Below are 19,777 nucleotides of genomic sequence, written 5' to 3' on the forward strand. Positions count from 1 at the left end.
AAACAGCCCTTTATTCTTTGTAAAAGGTGATGTAAGCGATTTCACCCCTTCCTGAAAATGACCACATTGCCGCTTTTGTGTCAAGTGTAACAGTATGCTGAAGACTATCAGGGGCAGAGAAGGAAAATTCCAGAAAAGGTGTCAAGGACGACTGACTGAAGGACCACACAAGTTTAAACACCATGACCTTTTATAACATTATTCAGGAAACCCAACATGGGAGCATACTGATACTGATCTTATTCTGTTATTTAAAACCAGGCATCAACAGGCACTCCAACAGAGCAACCACAAATGTTCAAATATTTAATGACGGGTCAAACTAAAACCTCAGAGCCCACCCCCCCCCATATCTAGATGAAATAAGCACATATAAATGGGACTTATTTTTTGCGACAACATATAATTTATATTCTTTCATGTTCTACCATTTTTAAACATAATATTTTCTATAGTATTTGAGCCACAAGTAAAAACTCATATAGCCAAGTCAGTTTTAGCAACGCAAATCAGTATTAGACAATTTGTCACAACTTGTAATTTACCACAATTTGTATATTTGTGAAGATATTTATTTTAAATAATGAACTTACAAAACCCTCTACGCTTAAATTAAGTACATGCAGCCCAGAGCCATATCAGGGTTTTAAGCTGGTTCTGTTGGCTGGACCCTGAGCACCTCAGCGAAATCCGGGCCAAACCAGCAGGTGATGTGGGCCGTGTCCAGGGTAAAGTAGAAGAGCTTGTCTTGGCAGCTGGTACGACGGTACACGGAGCGTGGGTCGCCAGAGAGAACCCCCCGGATAGCGGCCATCGCCTCCTCCGGACCGGAAAGGAACCGGAAACTGGGTTTCCCATGAACTGGACAATAAGAAGAAAAAGTCCACGAGCGACTGTAAGTGCAGACACTAGATTTCAATGAACACAGCCATGTGTCACATTTCAGTCACTTGGGCAAACTTTTCGAATAAAAAGCTCTATTATTAAAAGCACAATGAGATCCTGAATTGAATCAATATCAGTCGTAAGTCATTTTCTGTAAAATGCTGCCCTCTGCTGGACAAATATAGAAATAATACCACCTGGCAGATGTCCTTACTGCGGACAAATTTTATTGTGACTAATTCCGCAGTATGATTGAACTGAACAACTTCGTTGGGAGTGTAGGCGTACCTGATTGGCCGGGGGGTTGAAATGCCCGCAGGTCTGCCTCAGCGTACGGTGTAAAGCGAACCACCAGACTGTTCACTGGGGGTTCCCTGATCCAGGAAGCTATGGTGCTATAGGAGTCCTCGCTGAAGCACACCTGGGCACTGTGCTGACGCTTCTCATCCTCACAGGGCTCAGCTTTTTGGCAGCCTGGTGCCAGGTCACCGTCTTCCACAGAATCCTGGATGGAGTCTTTCTGACTGACATAGCTCTTGACCACCTGCAGCACCGACGTCAGGTCCACCCCCTCTGCAAAGCAACCATCAACAGATGGTCTCTGGAGATTTTGATCATCACCTTTCCCAACCCAGGAATCATCATCTGAGGGGGCTGCGTTTAGGTCAGAGTCAATCCGCAGCTGCTGCTCCGTATCTCCACAGTTGTCCTTAGCCTGCTTGATGGCGGCGTCTCTCTGCTCATCAGAAGATGGTACAGTCTCTCCTGACCGGTCATTAGTACCACACTCTCCTGTATGCCAATCTCCTCTGCTCAGCAGACAGTCATAATCTGGGATATAGGGCTTGATGTCCAGAACAGGAGTGCCGTCAATCATGTCAATCCCAGACAGATGAAGAGTATCACCTAGAAAAAAAAAAGAATTGAAAGCAAAGTGTTTACAAACAGAGCGCGCCATCTAGTGGAGGCAAAAAATACTGCAAAGGGCTCATGCCGTGTCATTTTGTCTATCACTGCTAACAGGTCACCCTCAGTCCCCACACTCAGCTTATCCACATCACCTGCGACCTTGTCCAGCTTGGCAAGAGTGAGCCCCAGCGCGTTGGGCCTATGAGGACTGCGGGAGGAGTACAGCCCCACCCTCTGGCCGTCCATCCTGGGGGGCTTCACCTTGGCCTTATGGCTCAGGTGTCCGTTTTTATGGAAAAGGAAGATGATCCTGGAAAATGATAAGGAACAAAGAACAAAAAAACTAAATTCACTAATATACATTTATGATTGCTCTGATGAAGCAGGCGATACAAATCAGCCCAACAGTCATATATTGTTACTGTGTAATTATTCTATGGACCAGCCAAAGTGTGATTCTCACTTATTCTCAATTAAGGTCCAAATAAACAGGCACCTCCCACTGAGATTTCCCCTCCTTACAGCCATTGGTTTATTCTTCCTACTGCCAACAACCCTCCACCTATGGGCGACTTGTAACGACACTGATTTATCAAGGTCTCCTGTACCAATAGGCACAAATGCCAATGAAGTGATTTCAATGTCATACACAGAAAAAAAACAGGTCCTCACAATCTCCATTGAATTTAGCTGGAAAGAAAAATCCAATATATATTTACCATGTTTACAGTGAATTATACAACTGTATATGAAAATACAATTTGACCCGTAAACCTCTTAAAATTGTCATTAATCCTCTCTACTATTTTTTTTTGGTGAAGTGGATTCAGCAATCAATATTTAAGAGTCTATTTAAGGGACGACTGCATTAGGAATTCTGGTTTAAAATGCTGCCCTCTATTGGTAAATTCAGGTAAAGACAAGGAGGACACAGGAGCAGGACAGAAACGACTTGCAATCTAAGGGGGAAATGGGCTTCCTTACCACACATGTGAGTACTGCTCCAGGCCGGTCAGCGCATGCTCAGGGTTGCTGAACACAGCCCGCCGTATCTGCAGGGTCGCTCGAGATGGGCCGCACACCGTCGGCTGTCGCGGGGTGCCGTTTTTGGCCAAGAAGCAGGACTGGAGGAAGCCAATCGGAACAGTCTGGATGTTTCCTGGGGGTCATGTGTTTTTGACACCGACAGATGCATGACGACAAGCACATACATCATCCTTAATTTATACAAAAATAGCAAAATATACAAATGCATAGGGTGGCAACAGACCTTGCTCTAGGGAAAGTCCTTTGACCTCATCCTGCCTTGCGGGGTTTTTCATAATCATTTTCGCCCCCTTCTGGTTGTACGCGGCCAAAGCCGATTCCAGAGCGGTTAAATGTTTCTTGTGAACGAGAATAGCAGTATCCATCCTTTGCCTAAAATACGCGAATTTCAGTAAAGGACAGGTTAATCAGTTTACCACTACATATACCACAAATAATCGTCAAATTCTTCATTTATTTTGCAGCATTATGTCCAACTGCTGTGAGTTAGAAAAGTTTAGTTTCGATGCTGAAGCTATAATAATTTGTTCAAGCGTCAGCTAGTACTAATCAGAAAAGTGCGTGGCTTATCTAAGGCCTTATTTTAAGAAATTATTAATCACCTTTAACTTTTACTGCACCACAGCAAGCAAAACCGCTTAGTTGATACAAAATATTAATAGTAGATGATTGTGATTCAAGGAGTGACATGAAGTGAAATTGAGTAACATCGAGCAAATGAAGCTTGACTTCATTCCACCACAAAAATGAACAGCAAACGAGTCAAATGACACTACGGGGATTTCTGACAGGAATACCTCAGGTTTCTTATTTCCTTCCTCATCACCGAGATTTGCTGATTGAGTTTTATCGTACGTTGGTTACACTTACAGCTGCACGGACTAGTCATTTTGCCTTGAGCTGCCTGGTAAACAAAGCTTTTCTGGCAATATTAATATTACAAAATTATTTAATTATGCCTTGAGCGTGTACAATAAACCACAATCCCATATATTCAACCTTGCCACCGTGGAGAAAACTCACTAAACACGCCGTTGTACTATTAGAAAGAATATCTGTCGCGGAATTAATACGTAACATTAAAACTCGTGAACGACCTGAGACACCATTGGCTGTTTGAAACCGGACTTTGAAACCCCGGATGTGCACGCCCCACGTGCCTGAACGTATATAAAAGATAGTTTGCGAATTTAATCTGAATTTAAAAATCGCAGTTTAAAATGTGCCCAAGTAATACTTTGTTCTAAATCTGTCGGTACATAGTGTGTATTTTAGTCGTTAGGTTGTTTTGTAACGTTCAACATGTAGTACAGATACGTTGCACAACTAGTACTTTGCCCTTATACACCGGAAACGTATAAAAAATGACCCTTTCTTTGCTGTGAATATTTAACGTGTAAAACTATATGCTTTTGAATTATGAGTGACCATTGTAATGATATGTTAATTTAAAAAGTTTAATAACGTCTTTTAAAAAGCAAATGATAAAATGTCGTAGTGTGTTAAATGGACAGTAGAGGGAAGTGATGAGCAAATAAAGGATTTTCTGCAGTCTCGGTAATATTAACCATTGGATATTTTGTTAGAATTTTTCTTTATTTAATAAACCATTCCTTCTTGTACAAAACTGATACAATGGGTATTTTTTTAAATGCGGTGAAACATTAATACGTGCATTTTATTTTATTTTTTTACTAAAACGACAGCATGTTTTTACAGATGTTATGCTTTAAAAACAATTTTACCCAAAAATAAATATAAACTTCTTTTTTAAAATTGTAACATTTATTGTGAAACTAAATTATTAAAATCTTTTTATGATAATGTATATACTCTGAATACAAAGCTCTCTTAATCAAAGGCATTTCCCTTGGCCACGTTGTTGCTGAGAAAGTCTGACGAGACCTATGGTTCCTCAGGAGACACTGCTTGGGAGGTTCTCCTCCAGGGTAGGAAGGATAAACTTTGTTGTGGGAGACGCCTGGTTGTTGTCTGCCTTGTAGTCCGACAGCTCTTGATTTGTGCCTGCAAAGACAAGCACGGGTGAGCAGGCCCTGCCCTGGTTTGTAGTGATTAGCACTGCTCAAACAGCACCCTCTATTGCACCTACCCAGATCAGGGAGCAGGAGTTCCTTAGGCTGGGGTATGTCCTCCTGTTCATCAGGCCCCAGGTCCTCTATCAGCACCTCCTCTACCAGCTGGCCGGTTTTGGGCTCTGCATCTAGCTTTTCCACTTCAGAAAGGACAGGAACTATCTCTACCTCAGGCTGAATGAGAACTGGGGCAAACGAAAGGGGTATTGGGGAGAATATGAGAGGTGGGGGAGGCTCCTGGATGGTTGGTTCTGGTAGACTGGCTGCCTGCGGAGGGGGCAGTTCTTCCACACTCGTGTGCTCTGGGGGAACATCCGCCTGGACTGGCTCGGGTTCGGCCTTGGGGTCAGCCTTTCGCGGCCGGCCTATTTTGCCCTGGCCACTCTTGTTGCGTGCAACTCTCGGCCGCTTGCTTTGCACCCTGCGATCAAAGGTTGAGAAGCTATTAATGCGGTAAACACGGCAGCCCACATTTTGGAAACTGTTCAGGCCATCGCTAATATAGTAATCAAAAGACTGGACCGCTGACAAAAAAAAGCACCAAATTTAAATTTCATCTGGATTGTGCTATCACAGCGTTCAGCCCTGGGAATTACCGAATCAGAAGAGCTTCCGGAAAATTCCAGCTTTGCAAAATAACCTCTGGGCTCACAACATGACACTCACCATCATTAGAGCTTTAATATTTAAAATAAATAGCTTTAAAATTTGAGAGTGACTTTAAAGTATAACTGCATAAGTTTAACATTTAAATTTTTCAAAAGATCGAACAGATTTACCATTTATCTTTCCAGCACTATTACATCTAACAAAGATCTAGTGTAACAATGAATCTTCATCTCCATCTGCTTTGAATAGTGATTCAATAAGTATCACAGTGATTCCAGACTGAGGGGAGTTAATAGTTTGTTTTTTTTTTAAATAGCAACCTTTTGTTATGAATTGTGAACCGTTACAGGAAATCCATGCCACCTCATACCCACCCCCGCCCCATGCATGTGTCACCGACCAAGCACCTCCATCAATGCCATCTGAATGTTAACTTCAGTCCTCAGTAATTACGTACATGTATATCCACTAAAGTACTAGGGTAAACCACAGCACAGTCTCAGAAAAAAAGGTAAAAAATGTGTACCTTTGCTTGTCACTGGGGCTGTAATCTCAAGGCTCTGCCAATCGTACCCTTAGCTGTAGGTAATTGTACATTTAAGGTACAGAAATGGACTCTGAGTTCATTTCTGTACCTTAAAAGGTACAATTACAAGGGTACAGCCCCATTCACAAGCAAAGGTACAAATTTTTACCCATATTTCTGAGAATACAGGATAGCAAAGTCAGTACTGTAGGAAGTTGTTAGGGCAGGTGCAGTACAGCCTGACTTACACGCCTGAGGCTATCCAGCGGCAATGCATGTAAAGCAGGAGTTAGTGTTCACAGGACATGCAAAGACCACAAGTTTCCCTGTGCAAACGGGCCGTTTGGACACAGGGAGAGCCCTCAGTATACAAACGCACCACATATCTCACAACAGGGGGTAATCGCTGCCCACAATTAATTACTGTTTAAGGATGAAACGAATTCTCTTGTTAGACAACCTGAAAATGAAAATATATATATTAGGTTTGCCCCAGTACTGTCCAGCTCGAAACAGGAGACATATTGTACCTAGGAGCTGGATTTGATTCCTTCTATGATGCATTGAAACAGGGAGAAACTTAATTAAAAATCCTATTTATAAAAATTATGAGCTTTACATTTTTGGATTTCTTGAATAAATGTATAATCTGAATTTTAATGCAAAATATTAAGTCTTGAGACAATGTTATCGTGTCTAATTTTACTGTAGTATTGTTGTGAAGGATGGACGATGTTGAAAGTGCTGCTCGTAAAACGGCCAGCGTTACCTAATTTACCCGAAGCTGAAGCAGGGTTTCTGGGACAGCACTTTCCGTCAGATAAATCCGCAAAAAGTTTGTTTGTCAGTCATAATTTAGATATTTGGGCCAGTTTTTTTCAGACGTGAGTTAGAACCAAAGAGGCTCTTCTGACGGTTTAATTCGACGTGGCACCGAGCAGCGACGCCACGGAGGATGTGAGCGCCGCGGGCTGCCGAGCGCTGACTCAGCTTTGCCAGCAGGACAGAAGATCGGCTGTCTGTAATGTCACTTACTGTGTTTCATTATGTCACCATCCCGACCCCGCCTTATGACCTAAATTTACGCTGCCATTTGGCAGTCAGCACTGATCAACTATTGTCCAGTTCTTCAGGATCCATAAGATCTGATCAAATAATAAGCAACGTATTTCACAGCACGTACCGGGTCATGTCCTCAATTAAAGCCTGTCTTGGTTTATTTTTCACACGCTATACTTGAACTATTTGTCTTCAGATGGCTCAGAGACGCTGGCAGTAGCAGCCCGCGTATCAGAATTGCGGTAGATCGAATGACTTTAAACTTTACCCATGAACCCACTGGTAAGTTGCTTTTTCTTCAGCATCTGCCTTCCTTTTTTTCAGCAGGTCTCTGTCCCTCAGTCTGTGTCTTATATTACCTGCAATCCAAGACACACCGTGCGTCATTGTTGTTATTATTATGGATAAATTAATGCTAATCAATCGTCGGGAATGAGAAATAAATAAAAAAACTAATAATACGCCAAAACGAAATGTAAGAAGGACAATAGTAAATCAAATAAAATATTATCAATATTCGATATTGTAGTTTAAAATTATCCAGGTCATTATTACCGTTACTGAATTTTTCATTTTTATGTGGATTATATTTATGTGGGCCTAATACTGAAACAAAATACTTCCTTATGTAAGTCGATGTATTAGTTCATAGCCAAACAAGGTTCATTAAAACAAAAATGCACGAACTCAATTTGCGGTCCAGTGTTGCATAATTTTGATATGTGGTGACTGTAGTACTCTACGTTACTACCAAGCGCCCAGTACACACCAGTACAATAATAATGCTTACAATATAATGAGTCATACGTTTTTACAGCTGCCTACTATAGATAAAACGATGTACCACATTAATAAACCAAAGACCGATCATCTGCATTAGTGGCCAAAATTGTGGAAACACTTCCAATATTTAGAAACTGCAGAACTTCATTCAACTGTTGCTCCACTTATGCATTTAATCGTCCAATGTATGATAATTGTAACAGTATTTGATTGTTTGTAAACAATATCGCCAATATCGTGCAGTCATTTTTAAAGCCAATGCCAGAAATGCAGGTGTTTCCACAGTTTTGGCCACTAGTGTACATCTTAGGACCAAGCGAAGCGTACAGCCATGTTTCAATGGCGGGAAGTAACAAAACCATATAACAAAATATCATCAAAGACCATTTTCAGGGTTTTTAGCTATTTGCTGCAGACGTTACATATTATATATTGCAAAGTTGTCACGCTAAACCTAATTATTTGCCCCAGGTTTCATGTAAACTATAGAGTACAGTATGTAAAAGGTTGATGAAGATGATAATGTATAGTTAAAACACCTGTATAGCGACGCGAAAGCCTTTAAACCGTACAATCATAGATATGGAAAAACTGCGGCAGAGATCGATTTACTCAGGTAAATTCTTTCTTCTGCTGCAATGACGCCCCGTACCCTGTGACAGTCCTGTGTACCGCTGCATTTGCAAACCCAGAGTTCACACTCATACCTTGCATGTCATCTGCTTCTTTAGGTTCCAGTTGCGTGCCATTTTTTCCCAGAGTCTCCATATTTAAATATAAAGCCGAATTGATCTTTAGGAGAGAAAAATTTCGAAATAAAAAAACGTCCGGGGAGTTTTAACGTCAATTCTGCCTATTCGCAACTCCCGCCCCTTGAAATAATTATCTAGTTAACCATTAACATAGTGCTTCAAGAGTTCAGCGGCTCTGCCTTATCGTATTTGTGAAGGTGGGGAACTTGGCACATCGCAAGGAAAAGCAGGGCATGCTTTAACCGCAGATAGGGGGTCCTCCTCTCTGTGAAAGTTTTTTTTTTTAAGAAGTATTACACGCCCACCCAGAGCAGTTCACAAGCATGGTCTCGGTAGGTCTCCGGGGGTGGTATTCAAAATGTAATGGTTGTTTGCAGTGGCAGTGCGGGTAAACATAGCTTTAGTGATATGAAATAGCCGCGCTGCATATGACGGCTTTGCTTTTTCTATACATGCGGACAGAACATACATAAGAAAAGGACTCGCTCGGGGAGAAGGGATGGTCCCCTTTTCGTGTTCTTTTCGCTGTTCTCCCAGCGACACATCTTTTACCTGCATAAAACGATTACATTTCTGACTCTTATCACACATTATATTATAACTTATTTATAACTTGATAGATTCTCTTTTTCTGCGGTACTAGTTTGACTGTATTGAGTAGATATGAAATATTTAACTGGGTGAACATTCATTTGCACTAGAAATTCTTAAATCCGGTTATACTTTTAATCAATTGATGTTCTCTCCCTGTTATTTCACCATGTCAAGCTATTAACGAAACGCGTGGCAGCTATAAACGTCTTTCAGAACACATGATAACATTTCGAAAATATTCAAATAATTTGTTGACTTTTTAGAGAAAGAATGACAGTTGAGAAATATAACGCTCATCTTGAATATGGCGCCAGTGAGAATATTTTGGGCTTGCCACCCCCCCTCCCTCCCATCATGAATTGTACATATCTTATCTCTTACGGAGGGCGCTCTTCGTTTTCAGGGTGTGCTCTCAATCTCCACTTCACACATTGTAACCAAAAAATATATATTAATGACGCTGTCTTTATTTCTGCCTGTCTCGCGGCTGCGAAGGGAATGGGCCACTGACAGACAGCCTTGTGTTTCCATTATCTAGAAATATTTGATGATGAAAGCACGTCTCTTTTTACATATATATGGCAAAAAAATGTAGAGAGAGAGAATTCCTAAACAGCAGACGGCACATGCGATTACAGTGTGTGAACTAAATCCACCCCACTACCCTATTTCCAGGTCCCTTGGGGTGACACTTAAACACTTCATAAAGGAAACTCTTTATTAAGGGGCACCAGTGCATTATATTTTATCCAATTATAAAAGCAGGAAATCAGCCAGCCAGCTTAAACATTAAGGTCGCATTTTTGTCTGAACTGTTTTACTAAACAAATGGCCTTCTCTCCGGGCTTTGTGTGTGTGTGTGTGTGTGTGTGTGTGTGTGTGTGTGTGTGTGTGTGTGTGTGTGTGTGTATAAACGCGCGCGCACTTTTTCCATCCTTCTATACTTTAATTATTCTAATGTTTTCATTGCATGATTACATGTCCCAATGCTATATCTGTTGTAAATATTGATATGATGCACTGAACATTCTGGTCTAATGAAGCTTTAAAAACTAAAATGGAAATAAACTTCCTGCCTTATTTCCAGCAGGATAAGCAGTGAAAAAAGGGAAAATGGAGACACCATATAAAAAATCCCCCTATAGTTTCATCCATCCATCCATCCATCCATCCATCTACTTCCCACTTATACTGATTATGGTCATGGGGGGCCGGGACCCTCTCAGGCACGACAGGGTACAAGGCTGGGGACCACTCTGAATGGGATCCCAGCCCATCACAGGGCACATATATAGTCACATTCTCACACACAGTCATATCCTGTGGGCGATTCAGACTCACCGATCAGCCTCACTGCATGTACCTGGACTACAGGAGGAACCTGTTGCACCCTCATGTGACACAAAAAAGCAGGATTCAACCCCCCAGCCCTGGAAGTGTGAGGCCCAGCTTTCTCAACTGTGGCACCAGCCACGTCCCTTTGAAATGACATCACCATCCACGCCATGCATTTCTGAAGTACATTTCATTGACATACATGAGATGTCAGGCACACAGTTGCTTGCGCCATTGAATATTATCGATGCCTATGGTTTGTCTTCCCCCTCTGGCATACTTAGTTACAGTCTAAAAGCTGCAGAACATGCAATGTATGTGGGACATGCAAGCTTTCAATTGAAATGAACAAACAAACGTAACATAGTATAACATTACATTATGTAACCCATCATGTTTCATAGAAATGTATCCAGGCATTGTAATCTTTTACCGACAGAAAGGGACAAGTTGATCTATCGTTTTACATTAAAACATTGACACATGGCAGTGATTATTTCATGATGAACACTGCTACTCCAGCACAACATACCTAAGGCACGACATCTGAGAAGAACACAGGCAAACAAAATATAATGATACCCTGTAAAATATATATTTGCTGGCTTATATTCTTTACCACATTTAAGTATTGTAGAACCGCAATAAACGAATGCTGTGATTTCTGCTGTTGGTGCTTCTAATATGTCCAACACAAATATGTAGCACAGAAAAGACATTTGCAATGTCTGGAATGCCTGGCCTACTTTTGTTGAAAAAAAACATGAAGGATGAAAGTGTGCCAATGGCAGTAAAGACTCTGCCACAGCAAAGCTGTCCATTGTAAGCCCATACTCCCTATGACATCTGTGTCTGGATGTGACTGCAACGGAGACATCACATTTCCTGACAAAAAAACCAATGACAGTAGTTGTACTGTACTTTGTAAATAGTGTAAAACAAAAAATCATAGTGCCCTCTAGTGGCTACAGCTCCACACTGGCTGAACTATTTAAGTACAGTAAGGTCAATTTACAAACTAAAAAGATTATCTTATTTCCCGCAGGGTTAATGTATTAGTAATGTATTACAATCTTAGGTCTAGAACTCTGGTTTAATTATGTGTATTACTTTTATACAAATGCTTAATTTATTCACAGAATACATTTCATTGTAACAAAAAAGTCAAGACTTACAAATCGTTTGAAAATCAAATGGCTTGCATTTAAGTAATAATATCGGTATTTTACACTCCTGACAATAATAAAATGTATAGCAATGACAATTATATGTAGATATGATTTAATTTGTTATATAAGTTACGTCAAACTTTCACAAATCCAACAATAAAACATATTCAGAAATATGACTTGTACCCTTAACCTGGAACATACAAATAATAATTAGTCTTTCCAGTTAACTTGCAATAATCATTGAAGTACAATTAACGGTTTATCCAAAACTCCAAACAAGCCATAAGGAAAAATAAAGGACCGATTTATGCATCGTTGTATTTTGAAAACCAATGCAGCATTTTTATGCTAGTTTCAATGTCAGAGCTTAATTATGTAATAGACACACAGAATCATTAAGACAGTTTTAAGGGCAAACTGCAGAAGAAGAAATGAAAGAAACTAAAGGTAACGCATGACAAGGCAAACACCTCGTCGGAATTCGTCTGGCATGTAGCATGTTAGCCAGCGACTCACACTCATCTCAATCTGAACAAAGAGTGACACCTCCAAGTTACCCGACAAAGACTTAACTGCCCTCCATCAGCACTGGGGTATCAGTCAATTGTTCTCTCGCGCTGCCCACTGGTATTACTTGATGTTACAAAGACCAAGACTTTCCCACAAGATCCATAGCATGGAGAATGTTAAAGATTCACATATCCCTGGTTTAAAGTCTCTTGCATGATTAACGTCGAAAAATGTAACCTATCAAATCACATTTTAAGAAAATCCCCACTGATAAAAGTCTTTCAGACAAGCTTGCATTTTATTTAAAGTGGTATTTTAAGCTATTTGTAAATACTTATTAGTTAACATAGACATATTTATTAATAACCCATGGATTTCTGGCATTAGTAACTGATGTAAAAATAAGGCATATTTTGTTAATGTAAAAGACAGCCAGAAATATACAGAGTTTTATATCGTGAGACAAGGTACAACGTGATAAAAAACTATCCTGCTATTTCTGGCTCTGAGGGTGACACACCTCTGCTTACTGAAAATTTTTTAAGCAGGGACATATTTGACTCACTACACGGGCATACATTGTATAACACGGGATTAATTTCCAAAGTCTAGCTAAAGGAATGTCATATACAAAAAATATTTTCCATTAATAAATAAAAATACATTAGTAAATAAATTCATTAGCGTTTATTTATGCACAATTCTCAATGCCTTTATGTAAGACACATGACGTCGTTAACACATCCTCAAGAAATTCCATTGTTAATGTAGTATGAAGCATTTATACGAATGCACCTTAAAACATGTATTTAGTTTTTTAAAGGTGAATATATAGAATAATTCCCCATGAAAACATCTGCGTTTTCATACGAAATACATGAAGGCTTATTTCATTTTGCCTCCTGCCGCAATAAACTTCAAACGCAAAACAAGCATCACTATACCACCGCGACCTCTATATGAAAACGTACGTGGAAACTTTTCAATTTACATAATACATGACTTCCTTCAGTAAATTACATGAATGGATGGCCTCATGAGAGCGTCGTGCTCAGTGACTGCATTGCCTGTTTAACTGCAGTGGGCGTTTCTGAACGCAGATGGCGGTATTGAGTATATATTTGTTTCAGTCCCGTTTCCCTCCATGGTCTCTCCTCTCCCTGAGTAACTTGGCGTTTGGTTCAGTTCATTATACAGTCCCATTTTCTCCCTCCATTAGGGGCATCTCTCTGCCTTTTGGACTGAGTGAAAATTCCACCAAGAAGCAAGAAGAGGAAAAAACACCTTTAAAGGGGAAAATGGAGATGAAAAAGAGGATTCACTTGGAGCTAAGAAACAGGACACCATCTGATGTAAGTGCTTTTTTTGCTTGAAGAACCTCAAACCTTAGTTACTTAGCTTAGCTAGCTACTTTTTCTGCTTTCCTAGTGACCTGTGCAGCTAGCAGGCTAGCTAACAGGCTAATGGTGACCACATGGGTTTAATGTTTTTCCAAATGTTACAAAGGCGGAAAAATGCGAGCCATCCGCGCGTCCAGCCTCATGTTTCCGAGCTCGGGGCTGACGATCAAGTATTGAAAACAAACATCCTATGTGGCCAAGTACTTTCGAAAGGCTTATTCTTTATCTACCATGCATTTATTATAGCCTCTTAACCGCTCCGCAGTTGCTCGCTTCGTCGTTGTGTGCACCGGCCAGGTCGTCTTAATAAAAATATATTAATCTAACTTCTGCATGGAGGGATCGGAGGACGATTTTACCACGATGCGTGGGACACGGGAAGGTTTATTTTATTTTGAGACCTTGGTAGCCATGTTTATACTCGCGAATGTGGGGCGCCTTTATTACAAAGCACTTTTCTTTTAATAAATGAAGCCCCGCAAGGTATCGAATCTGGAGTGCTGGTCACACCAACTATTACTTTAAATTTCGATAAGTAATGGTTAACTAACTGGCATTACTAGTTCGGACTGGCCACAAAAATCACCGAGACGGGCGGAGTCGCCAAAGTGCTTTTGCGTTTTTGTTGTATGAGCCTCCATGTACATATAAAAACTACCTGTGATAATATTTCGGCGGACGAGTAACTCACGTTAATTCGCCCCTTCTTTTAACCCCCCGAAGCCGCCTAGTCTGCCTTTAGCAGTTAGTTGGGTTAACTTTACATGCAGAGTGGCGGATGAGGCTGCTTCTCCATTTAATCCGTGTTTACATGTCGCACCGATTGTATTAAAACTAATGTGCACGTTTGTGATCCGGATGGGCCATCCCCCTCCGTGTTTTATTATTTTTTTAAAGCGCCACGCTGTGTTGCCGGTGTCTTTGGTGTTTGCCGACGGCCGCAGCAGCCTCGTCCCACCGGCTGAGGCAGCCACTTTTTCGGCTTCCCGCCATATTCGGCGAAGAGCCCCTTTCAGCTGCGTATCTTCTACGACGCACGAAAAATGTCGTGTTTATCGCCCCACAACTCCATCACAAACACTGAGTATATCCAACATTAGTTATATGCTTTTTATTTTATTATTTTTCCCTCCACTAGCTCGCGGGCGAGCCCGTTCGGCTGTGTGGACCGACTGTACCCAGTCACCTCCGATAGCCCTCGGACATGCAATAAAATACCGACATGCGCATCGAAATGTAAACTTTTCTCAACGTTCGGGACATTTTAAGCTTGATTTAGAAAAAATTCCGGAGCAGAATGAGCGGTTCTCGTGGCCGCGCGTGGAGGGCTCGCGCGCCGTGCCTCGCTCGGCGCCATGTTGTCCCCCCGCCGTCTTTGAAGCGCTGGAGAAAGGAAACTCTCCATCTTTGTCTCACTGATTTCCGCTCCGAGCGTTTCCTCCACCGCTCGGCCAAACGAACCGCCGACGGTTCGTTCTACCGCGTCTATCGACGGGCGATGGCTCTTCATCTTTCCCCCGTAGTAAAGAAAAAAACCGTTTATCAAGAAAATAATGTATACTAAAGTCGGTTTTTATGACGACGCGCAGCCGCGTCACCCCTCTCCGCTGCCGGTGGTTAATGGCGGGCTGACTCGTGCTCTGCAGCGCCTTAGCCGCGCGGCGCCCCTTAAAAGGGCAATGGCTATGCTAGGCTAGGCTATGCTAACTGTCCGCGAGCGAAAATCGCAGCGTTTGTCAGTCACCCCCGGCGGCGTCTAATATTAAAGGCGCCTTTTTGCTGCATTTCCCTGTGACTCTACCTATGAAACACATGCGTGGCCCGTAATCACAAGGCACAATCCCCCCTCCATTTTGGTTCTGTAAATAAAAAAAACTAAGTGATTGTAGTAAAACTGGGTGGCATTCTCGGGTGTTTTTAAAATAAAATCTGGCCGCACTCTTCGTGCAGTCAGCGCGCAGCTGGTACTCAAAAACATACCCTAGGCCTAAAAAATGTGGGTGACTGGCTGAATTAAAGTCGAGCTGCAACCTGAATGGGGATGATTATTGGGAAAACTGCAGGTGTGCTACTCGCAAGGGGTGCAAAAAATTAAGGGCTGGATTCGCATGGCGGAACGACGCACATCCCGCTCCTTCGGCTCATTGTCCTTGATTTTTAAAGCGCACCCCGTCACTATCTCATTCTTCACGACCTTTGGAGGATGTAGAAATAGAAAGAGTGCTGTCAGAAAATGCATATCCCCGTTGAGACTGGAATGACTGGGAGAAGTTTCGGTGGAGTTTTGCGACTCTGTGCGTCCACGTCATCGGGCTCCCGTTGACCACAGGCTGCTTCTCAGAACAGGGGCTTGTTCCATAAGAAATATGAGCTGTGGGTCTGCAGGTAAAGCAAACAAGGCTGCTTTTGTGTAGACATTTGTTTTAATCGTATGACACTTGATTTTGTGTAGACACCCCCCCCCCCAAGGTGTGTCTTAAAATATTTTTTTCTGAAGTATTTTGTGATTTATCTGTGTTGGGTGTATTAGATTGAGTATTGTTAAAATGAGTCAGTTAAACTTTTTCTGTTTTATATAGTATTCAAGGGGCATTGATGTATTTATAATAGTATCGAATTGGGATTCAAGATATTGAGATGATTGTATAATTTTTTCCAGAAAGCAGATGTTCAGAAAATGTTGCATTTTAACAATACTCTCACCCTATGCGTACCATATACCTTCCGACACAAGAAGCTGAATGAATTGACTTGTGTTTTATAGGTACGAGAACTTGTCCTCGACAACTGCAGGTCCAGTGAAGGGAAAATCGAAGGCCTCACTTCAGAATTCGTCAATCTTGAATTTCTTAGCTTGATCAACGTGGGCTTAATCTCAGTCTCCAACCTTCCCAAGCTTGGCAAGCTAAAAAAAGTAAGCATGGTTTTTTTTTTTTCCCAGCATGTTGATATAACCTAGAATACTGATGGAAGATATCAATTTTTACGAATGAGGGGAGGACAGTGAGGTGGTACAGTGGTTAGTACTGTTGCCTCTCACCTCTTGGACCAAGGTTCAGGTCTCCACTTGGCTTCTGTGTGTGGACTTTGCATGTTCTCCCCGTGTTGTGGGGCTTTCTCCAGGTACTCTGGTTCTCTCCCCCCCCAGTCCAAAAACATGCTATTTTGAATCGGAGTTACCAAATCGTCCTTTGGTGAGCATGGTGTATGCGCCCTGTGATGCGTTGGTACCCCCATCCTGGGTTGTTCCCTGCCCTGAACTCATAGCTTCTGGGATAGACCCCAGACCCCCCACGACCCTGAATATGAGAAGAAGGTACAGAAAACAGATGGATGGATGGAGAGGAGGACAGTCATTCTGCCTTAGTTTTATCATGTGCTTGCAGGATACTTATTATAAAACCAGTACCCTTTTTTTAATGGACATTATGTATAGCCGCATGAATTAGCTCATTTTCCTCCCTTTAAAAGTCTTGTGCTTTAACACATTTTGTTTTCAATGTGCATATATTGAATATTTAAATCTGCTTAACCGAAGTCTCTTTATGAATTTCTGATATACTTGTGTACTATCCTTTTATCAATTATTGATAGTTACACGTCTAATTTTTTTTTTGTCTTAAAACATTTTTTTTATAACAATCTAACACAACAATGGTAATGTATTCTCAGTATTTTTCTATATGCTTTGTAAGTTTTTTTTTTAAATTTCTAATTTTCTTTCAGTTGGAGCTCAGTGACAACAGAATTTCTGGCGGCCTCGATGTTTTAGCAGAAAAGCTCCCTAATCTCACACACTTAAACCTAAGTGGAAACAAGCTGAAGGACATCAGCACATTGGAACCACTGGTAGGCCCATCTTCTCACAGCAAAGGAATTTAACTCAACGCGTCTGTTTTGCAACGTACTTGTAAATGATCAACGACGTAAGACTGACTTGTCAAAATGTAAATCCTACCACTTTTACGGGAATAATTCTGTAAAAATGTACTAAGCTATTTTCATATTTGTTTGCTGTAATCCACCCGTGGTGGGAACTCATTTATGTACACGAGATTGTGTTTTTAATCTGTAGCACTACAATTATGATTCATAGTTTTTTTTAATTTTTTTTTTCCCTGTGTGCGATCGTCATGGTCATGATACGAAGTTGAAGATTGTTCTGTGTGCCGTGCGGCTGTCATGGTGGCCCTTTATTTCTGCCCTGCGTACCTCAATATTCTGGCATTTTCACTAGAAAAAGCTGGACAACCTGAAGAGCCTCGACCTTTTCAACTGTGAAGTGACGAACCTCAATGACTACCGAGAGAGCGTCTTCAAGCTCCTGCCGCAGCTCACGTACTTGGACGGATATGACATGGATGACCACGAAGCCTCTGACTCAGATGGGGAGGTGGATGGAGATGGAGTAGATGAAGAAGATGACGACGACGAAGGTGTGAATGGATGTCTCCTCTAAAAATGAAGCCCTTAAAAGCAGTTGATCGTGTTCACGGCTAGGGGCGGTTCTGATAACTGCACTATCTTGATTGCATTCTGTCATGCTTACAGAAGGAGAGGAGGAAGAAGACGAAGATGGGGAAGATGGCGAAGAGGACTTTGATGAAGAGGATGACGACGACGACGATGACGATGAAGTCGAAGGTGAAGAAGATGAGGAGGATGTAAGTGGAGAAGATGAGGTATGACGGCCTCCCCTGTTCCTTAAGGTGTTGCTGAAGTACAGCTGAGCGAATTGCTGTTGAATTGAAAGGATTTTTATCAAGTTGTACTTGTTTGTCTAGGAGGAAGACTTTGGTCAGGATGGAGAACTTGATGATGAGGATGACGAAGAGGATGATGATGATGAGGGTAGGTCTCAGTTTCTTCTGAAATGTAGTCCCTCCCCTCCAGTTAAATGGGAGGGGGGAACTCGGTAAACTGACATCTGACATTTTTCCAGAAGAAGAGGAAGGTAGAAAAGGCGAGAAGAGAAAGAGGGAGGCTGAGGACGAAGATGACGACGAGGAAGACGACGATTAAAAGCAAATGGCCTACCAGTTACCAACCCCTTACCCCCCTTCCACCATGTTTTTTTTTTTTTTGCTCCATTTCCCCCCTCCTCCCCCCACGCCTCCTCCAGAGCTCTGCTCCCGTAAAGGACTGGATTGTGCTGGGTGGACTGGGCCTCAGGAGGTATGCCCAGGGAGTCGCTACCGGAAGCCCTCTGGTATTTCATTCAGCATTCCACTATTTCAGTGTCACTCTATTTTTTTGTGGATTCACTTGAGGACTTTGGGGACTGGTATCTAGTTTGGGTTTTGCGCTTTTAATATTTTGTTTGAGATTTTTTTTCTTTTGTTTTTTTTTAATTTTATTTTATTTTTATTTTTCCCCCCCTCCACCCCAGTAAGATTATTGCTATAGCAACAAACGGTGATGGAGGGGCCATAGTTTAAATGGCCCCCTGTTGCTGAAATCAAGGTTGTAGCTACATTTTTACTTTCTGTATGTCAGACACAAACTTTGTAAATAAAATCTTAACATTTTGCGCCTCGCTGTCCCGTGCAGTGCTTATGAAATATGAGTTGGACTAGGCTTTTCTCCAGTATGGATGTTATGGCATGAAACTTTTAGTGATAAGCCTGTACCAAGATGGACACCGTGGCAGCTGTTGCGATAAGGACACCTCGTGTTCAGGTCATATGTCTGAAGATGCTGTTTTGCAGTGAAGCTACTTTGCTCTTTGCAGTGATGCTCGTTCAGAATACCTTCAGCCACTGCATCATTTATGTATCCTTTGGCTAAAAAGAGTTGACCAGCTGTCATGATTTTTTTTTCCCCTAAGTTTGTCTGTGTCTATAGCCCACCTACCGTGACGACCACCATGAGGACCTGAAATAGCTGTAGTTCTGTTACTGTGCATGAAATTGCGGTATCATTCCAGGAAAGTTCTGGGTAACTTAAAACAATCACTGTTAGCACTGTTGCCTCTCACCTCTGGGACCCGGGTTCGAGTCACCGCCTGGGTCACATGTGTGTGGAGTTTGCATGTTCTCCCCATGTCGTCGTGGGGTTTCCTCCGGGTACTCCGGTTTCCCCCCACAATCCAAAGACATGCTGA

General features: G+C 41.8%; 2 protein-coding genes across 14 annotated transcripts; one reads left to right on the plus strand and one right to left on the minus strand.

Moving 5' to 3' along the window:
• Positions 1 to 172: 172 nt before the first annotated feature.
• On the minus strand, positions 173 to 15,497 carry trmo (tRNA methyltransferase O). Of its 7 annotated transcripts, none has more exons than XM_048999691.1 (9): positions 14,366 to 15,497; positions 7,397 to 7,487; positions 4,952 to 5,355; positions 3,639 to 4,866; positions 3,065 to 3,213; positions 2,779 to 2,953; positions 1,947 to 2,104; positions 1,174 to 1,791; positions 173 to 861 (listed from the first exon to the last, which is right to left on the minus strand). In XM_048999691.1, exons 4-9 carry the CDS (start codon positions 3,728 to 3,730, stop codon positions 647 to 649), a joined length of 1,407 nt encoding a protein of 468 aa, XP_048855648.1. In that variant the 5' UTR covers positions 3,731 to 4,866; positions 4,952 to 5,355; positions 7,397 to 7,487; positions 14,366 to 15,497; the 3' UTR covers positions 173 to 646. The 7 variants fall into 7 exon arrangements, with proteins under 7 accessions (XP_048855648.1, XP_048855649.1, XP_048855647.1 ...); XM_048999692.1 differs by having other exon boundaries at positions 7,253 to 7,487; XM_048999690.1 differs by lacking the exon at positions 14,366 to 15,497 and adding an exon at positions 8,619 to 9,112 and having other exon boundaries at positions 7,409 to 7,487.
• anp32b (acidic (leucine-rich) nuclear phosphoprotein 32 family, member B) lies at positions 13,376 to 19,204 on the plus strand. Of its 7 annotated transcripts, none has more exons than XM_048999702.1 (7): positions 13,376 to 13,626; positions 16,439 to 16,588; positions 17,401 to 17,523; positions 17,912 to 18,110; positions 18,229 to 18,338; positions 18,459 to 18,525; positions 18,617 to 19,204. In XM_048999702.1, the coding sequence occupies exons 1-7, from the start codon at positions 13,573 to 13,575 to the stop codon at positions 18,694 to 18,696; spliced, it is 783 nt and encodes a 260-aa protein (XP_048855659.1). In that variant the 5' UTR covers positions 13,376 to 13,572; the 3' UTR covers positions 18,697 to 19,204. The 7 variants fall into 7 exon arrangements, with proteins under 7 accessions (XP_048855659.1, XP_048855656.1, XP_048855660.1 ...); XM_048999699.1 differs by having other exon boundaries at positions 13,380 to 13,626; positions 18,229 to 18,356; XM_048999703.1 differs by having other exon boundaries at positions 13,381 to 13,626; positions 18,229 to 18,356; positions 18,620 to 19,204.
• Positions 19,205 to 19,777: the final 573 nt, after the last annotated feature.

Source organism: Brienomyrus brachyistius, unplaced genomic scaffold (assembly GCF_023856365.1).
Source record: "Brienomyrus brachyistius isolate T26 unplaced genomic scaffold, BBRACH_0.4 scaffold47, whole genome shotgun sequence".
NCBI lineage: Eukaryota > Metazoa > Chordata > Actinopteri > Osteoglossiformes > Mormyridae > Brienomyrus > Brienomyrus brachyistius.